The sequence below is a fragment of the Orycteropus afer genome, unplaced genomic scaffold (genome assembly GCF_000298275.1).
Source record: "Orycteropus afer afer isolate SDZICR_OR568_19922 unplaced genomic scaffold, OryAfe1.0 scaffold00311, whole genome shotgun sequence".
Lineage (NCBI taxonomy): Eukaryota > Metazoa > Chordata > Mammalia > Tubulidentata > Orycteropodidae > Orycteropus > Orycteropus afer.
Window position 1 is genome coordinate 3,311,190 of NW_006921898.1, and position 6,290 is coordinate 3,317,479.

The following is a 6,290-nucleotide window of genomic DNA, read 5'->3' on the forward strand; positions in this document are numbered from 1 at the left end:
TGCTATCTTCAATGTTAAAACTTTTTCTTGTCTTTCTGTGTCGCCCTCCTAAAATCTCTGTCAGGTAAGGTCATAGAGCAAGCTCCTTATCAATTTCCAGGCATGCCTCCCACCAGCAAGACCGCGAATTAAGCAATCCCATATAAGGGTTCCATGCATGTTATATGCATCAGCAAACTATTCCATCCCCACACATACCTTATTTGCATAGTACAATGCAGTCATTTATAAGACGATTTATAAGTCATGTATAAGACTATGCTTGGTTAGAAGGGCCATATTAACTAATTTACTACACTGCAAATAACCTGAGGTTAAGAAAGGTCACAAGGCTATAAGGTCACAAGGAGAGGCCTTTTAACTCTGAGCCCAGTGTTCAGTGTTAGTTTTTGGAGTGCAAGCTAACATTTTCTCTTATATATGAGAAAAGGACAAGGGACTGTTAATCAAGTATCTACAGTGTGAAGTGATGGAGAAAAAGGGGAGAGGGCACTGAAATCAAAGCCCAAAGTCTCCCTGCTAATACTGCCACTGATGCTTTCCTGTCCCAAGACCCAGCCTCCAGGATTCTGGTGAGGATGTGATGAGAGCACAAATAGAAAACCGAAACAAAACAAAACCACCCAAATCCACTGCCACTGAGTTGATTCCAACTTATAGCAACTCCCATTGGGTTTCTGAGGCAGTAAGTCTTTACCAGAGTAGATTGTCCAGTCTTGCTTCCACAGAGCGGCTGGTGCGTTTGAACCACCAACCTTCTGGTTAGCATTCAGATGCCTTAGGCACTGTGCTACCAGAGCTCCTTACAAAGAGGAAAGTGTGCTGTAAATGGCTGAGGTGTGAGGTACGTGTAAAGGAAGTGCCTTGTGTAGACAGGCTGTTCAACATTGCAGGTACATTTCTCCTGAGTGAAGTGACCTTATCAGTGCTGATGGGCTCCCCAAATGATTTTTCCTCCATGATGCCTAAGATTTCCACATTTTCAATTTGTCCTTTCTTTAGTGAGGAGACACACAGGTCAGGATATGAAGTGGCATACAAAAAGCAAATAGGAGAAGGGAACAGAGCACACTTGCCTGAGAGCCCTAGGGTGCTGAAATGGGAATGCCCAAGCAGCAATCACTAAAGGAGAGGGGAAGAAAACTAACAGAAGAGCTACAGGGTCCCCAGAGAGGATGCTGACCAACCCTGTGGATCACAGTCACTAAGAAGCACAAACACTATGGCAGAAAAGAGGACTGGCCACAGACAGACATCAGCATATCCTATTCTATCACTTCAGCCCATTTGGGCCAAAGACCCTTGGCAACATCTGGTAACTCTGTTCAATAGGCTTCCACTGTCTCCTGTTCCCCTTCCAACGTGGGTTTTCCTATCCTTCCAGCATGTGCCGAGAAGGTGAGACAGAGCTAAGGGCTTTGATATGCCATTTCAAAACTCTCCTTAGACACACAATGCTAAGAATCCTTAGCTCTGGACAGGGATTTAGAATTGACAAAGTGCTTTCATATACAATCCCTCTTGACTTTGGGGAAGGAGCCAGAGGAGCCTACCCAAGAAAGATGGGTCCCCTAATTCAGACAACACAGGAGGTCCTAAGCAAAATCATGCTAAACTCCCCAAAGTGGGTAACAGGTTAGAAAACCATTAATACACACAGGTTGGAACCCAGTACCCCAATATACAGTCCCACCCAATTGCAAAGAGCAGACTGAGCTCAGGGTACCAGCTGAATGCCATCTGGGCCAGAGTCTCAAGATGAAAAAACTGAGGACTTCTGTTGTCAGTAAATGGGAGATGAGGTAAACTGGACTGACTCTTCCACTAAGGACAACCCCAAAACTGCAGACATATGACAATCACCAAAAAGCCAACAAGACCCTAAAGAATGACTAGGCTGACATCCCAGAAAGGACAGGAGTCCAGGCAGGGGAGCTCAGCACTTGGGGCCACTTTAGCCCTGGAGCACTTGCCCATTTAGAAGAGGTGGCTGACAGAGAAAGTTGTGTTTCTGAAAATCTTGCAGGGTTGGGGGTGGAGGACTTGGAATACAGCGCCATCAAAGGTGAAACACTGGTAAACCACTGCCTGCTTTGGGCTGTGACTCCAGGGGATTGTGCTCCAGAAGTAAAGGGGAACCAGAAGTGGACCGGCTTTTCCAGTCTGTGACCTGGCTACATTGGCCCAGAAATTCTCCAACCTCGAACCTAGATTAAGGTGACAGCGCAATTCTAGGGCCCCTATGGATCTAAGGAAAAACAAAACAAAACAAAACAATCCTCTCTAGAGGAAGCAATCATCCTAGGCCTCAAATTCTACCTATTAACTATATTTTTAAAGCAATGTCCAACACAAACTAAAAAATAAGGCACACAGGAGACAAATCAGAGAGAATCCACAGAAATCAGGCAACAGAAACACATGCATTGGGATTCCGGTTATTGGAATTATCACAGATTGAACACAGGCAAATTGTAGAAAACATCCCCAATCCAAATAGTAAATCCAGCTATTTGCATTAATTCTTTTAATCCACTCTTATTATTAGCCTGGATTGGGGCAATCCCCATCCTCAAATTTGCTTTCACTACCTTCTCCAGAGAAATTTTTTTAGAAAATAAACCTGACCCTGCCCTTCCCTGGCACTCAAGGCTCTTCACAATCTGTTCTAAATCACCCTTTACAGCCTTATCCTCCGGGGTCCCTTCCTCTCACACAATCTATAGTCATATAGCACTGCCTCCTAACTTTATGAGTGTTCTCGTTCTTGCTATATGTTGTTGTTGTTATGTGCTGTCGAGTTGGACCCAACTCATAGCACCCCCTCTTTGGGTTTCGGAGGCCGTATCACTGTGGAAGTAGATTGCCCAACCTTCATTCCGAGGAGCGGCTGGTGGGTTTGAACTGCCCTCCTTCTGGTTACCAGTCAAATGCCTTAGGCACTATGCTACCAGAGCTCCTGCTATAATATATAATTATTTGTTCACAAGTCTATTTCTCAGTAGACTGTTAACATCTTGAGGTTAAGACCTATCTTTTTCATCTAGTTTTCTCGGGATCGAGTGTAAGCCTGGCTCAGAGTAAGTGTTGAATAGATATTTATGTAAGAACAAAAGAGCATTCTAGTAGTCAGTGATATAAACCATTTCTGGGATTTCAAACACATACAAAAGTGCATCTTCAATGAAGGTAAGAACTCAACCCAAACTGACAAAAAGGGGTAGGGAGTAGGCACAATAACATTAGGAAAATGGGTAACTTTTTTAAAAGTTTTATTTCAAGAACTTTGTCTTTTACTGGTATCTCAAAAAAAGGTGGGTCAAAGTACAAAAAAAAGTCAGTTGAATAACGGCATAGGTTTAGAAATCACAGCAGCGGGAGCAATGTACAAATAGCACAGACAAAACAATCCAAGGTATGCAATTCATTCAGGTTCCTTTTTGTTTGTTTCCCTCCTGTACAAAATACATCAAAGCATGCCATGAGATCAGAAAAAGAAAAGGGTTTAACAAATGGTTACAAGAAATAGACTTTGTACAAGAGGAGATAACATTTCTTCTTCTCACCCCACCCCACCCCACCCCACCCTCCCGTTTCCTTTCTTCTTGCTCTGGTTCAGGTTAAGTTATTCTGCAGACAGTTCACGTCCAAGTCAGCCTGGTCACCTTTGCTACCTTCAAGTTTAGGCGACATGGAGTTCTGGATGTTAAAGGACTCTTCCTCTTTCAGGCAAGACTTGAGAACTTCCTGGATTTTGTGGGGAGCACTTGAATCATCCTGAAGAGGAAAAAAGTTGTGGGGTGGGGGTGGAGGGAAGGAGACAATGGATAGAGCAATCAAACAAAAATCTCTGGTTTTTCCATGTGGCTGAAAGAAGTATCACTGAGAAAAGGAGGAAAGCTCTAGGACTTGAATGAGCAAAATAACTCATTAGCACCTACTTTCTTGAAATTGCCCTTAAAAGCAGTGGTCAGATATAAATGAGAAAGTCTGCCAGGTAGTTGGATTACATTATCTTTACTTTGGGCTAGAGACTGGGAGATAAGCCCTGTGAATACTGTTCCTTTAGAGGGCCCTTGTTATTGTGTGCCACTGAGTCAATTCTGACTCACAGCAACCCTATGTTGTTGTTGTTATGTGCCGTCGAGTCGGACCCGACTCATGGCGACCCCTCCTTGGGTTTCCGAGGCAGTATCACTACGGAAGTAGGATTGCCCAACCTTCCTTCCGAGGAGTGGCTAGTGGGTTTGAACAGCCAGCCTTCTGGTTAGCAGTCAAGTGCCTTACGCACTATGCTACCAGAGCTCCCAGCAACCCTATAGGACAGTAGAATTGCCCACAGAGTGTAATCTTTTTTCCTTCTCTTTTCTAGCTTTTTATTGTGATTTGAGTGAAAGTTTACAGAGCAGCTTCATTTTCCATTCAACAGTTCCTACACATTTTGTTAATTGTACATTTGTACATTGATTAAAATCCCCACCATATTAACAGCTCTTCCTCCCTGTGGTTACCTTTGCCCTGTGTCCTTCTTTCCTATGCATTCTTGCCTTCTGAGCTTTCTCCCTTTGAAAACATTGCTCTTCTGATCTCCCATGGTTGACTGTTCTAAGGACTGCACCTCCCTGGTATAACTATTCACCTTGTAGGCCTCTCTATTGTTTGGCTGAGACTTAAGCCATGGGAGTGAGTTCAATTCCAGGCCCAAAGGGTGATTAGGGGTCATAGTCTCAGGGGTTTCACCAGTCTCTATCAGATCAATAAGCCTCATCTTTTTTATGTTTTTGACTTTCGTTCCACATTTTTCTCCCCCTCTATCCAGGATCTCCAATTGTGATCCCTTTCTGAGTGGCTGACATTAGTAGTTGGGCACCATCTAGTTCTTCTGGTCTCAGGGTCATGTAGGCCGAGGTTCCCATGGTCCACTAGTCCTTTGGAATAATTATGTCCATGCAACTTAGATTTTCTTCACTTGTCTTTGCTCCAGATGAGGAGAGACCAATAACTACATCATAGATAGCCGCTTGCAAGCTTTTAAGATCTCAGTTGCTACTCATCAAAGTAGGATGTAGAACAATGTTTTTGTGTACTATATTGTGCAAATTGAGCTTGATGTCCCCTGTGACCATGGTCCTGAGACTGCAGGCCCAGCGACTCACTCCCTTAAGGTGCTTGGTTGTGGCTAAGAAGTTATCGTAACTTTGCTCCCATTAGTTCTATTATAAATATAGACATATTTATAGCACATACAAATATATACATAGAAATATTATCTGCCAAACCTAAATATAGTCATGGGTATATTCCTGTTCACCAGGCTGTAGTCTTTATGGGAGCATATTGCCAGGTCTTTTTTCCCAAGGAGCCACTGGTGGGTTCTATCCTTACGATTAGCAGCCAAGTACTTAACCATTATACCACCAGGGCTCCTGGGCCCCTGCAAGTCTTGCATGTTGATGAGGTCTGCTGGGCCTGCCTGGCCCCTTCTTCCTCTGGCCCTCCAGTTTGTTGACTGCTGCTATCCCAGGCAGTTCTTGGACAGGAAACACATCTTGTCAGTGAATACAGTGGTATGCTCACAGAGTTAAGGTCAGGTGCAGGGCTGCTCCTGGCAAAGCCAGGGTCCCTCACCCCACAGTAAAGATGTGTGAGTGTTCTACTGTTAGACCTTTACCTACCAAGAGATAATACCTAAGAAGGTGTTTCCTCCATCCAAGAACCACATCTAATTAAGTCCTATGGTCTCAACAGCCTGCCATACGCTGCATCAAATGGTATCCATGCTGCTGGTTCATTACCCACTTCCATGGTGTATTCCCCTGCCAATCCATGTACGTTGCTTGCAGCCCTATGCCAAGCTCCTGAACCTGAACTGAATTTGCTTGTTAAGGGTTTTCAGGAAACCCTCTTGGCACATACTTCTCCAAGTCCACATGCTGGGCATTCAAAGAACTTTTATGGCAACTCCTGCCTACCAACTCCTCCTTTCCTAGAGCTTACTTGAGGGTATCAGACAGCCCACAGAGTCAATGGGGATCAGTTTTTTCTGTGGTGCCCCAGATAGCTATTGTAAGTGCTCCCAATTCTTCTAATCAAAGATGTTGTGTAACTACCCAGGCCAACTCATGGGTGGCAAGAAGAATGTCCTTATCTGACCAAAGATCTAAGGCTTTTCTTTCTTTCTTTTCTTTTTCTTTTTTATTAGGATTTGGGTGAAGATTTACAGAGTAAATTCACTTTTCATACAGCAGTTCACATATACTTTGTCTCATGTCATTGACCAAAATTTACAA

The 6,290-nt window shown here is 43.8% G+C and overlaps 1 protein-coding gene across 1 annotated transcript in view; it reads right to left on the bottom strand.

Annotated features, from left to right (window-relative positions):
• Nucleotides 1–3,615: 3,615 nt before the first annotated feature.
• CSPG5 (chondroitin sulfate proteoglycan 5) overlaps nt 3,616–6,290 on the bottom strand; it is a 22,725-nt gene continuing 20,050 nt past the window's right edge. The window contains exon 7 of the mRNA XM_007951764.2: nt 3,616–3,777. Within this exon, the coding sequence (XP_007949955.2) occupies nt 3,616–3,777 (162 nt within the window). The remainder of the gene's footprint in view (nt 3,778–6,290) is intronic.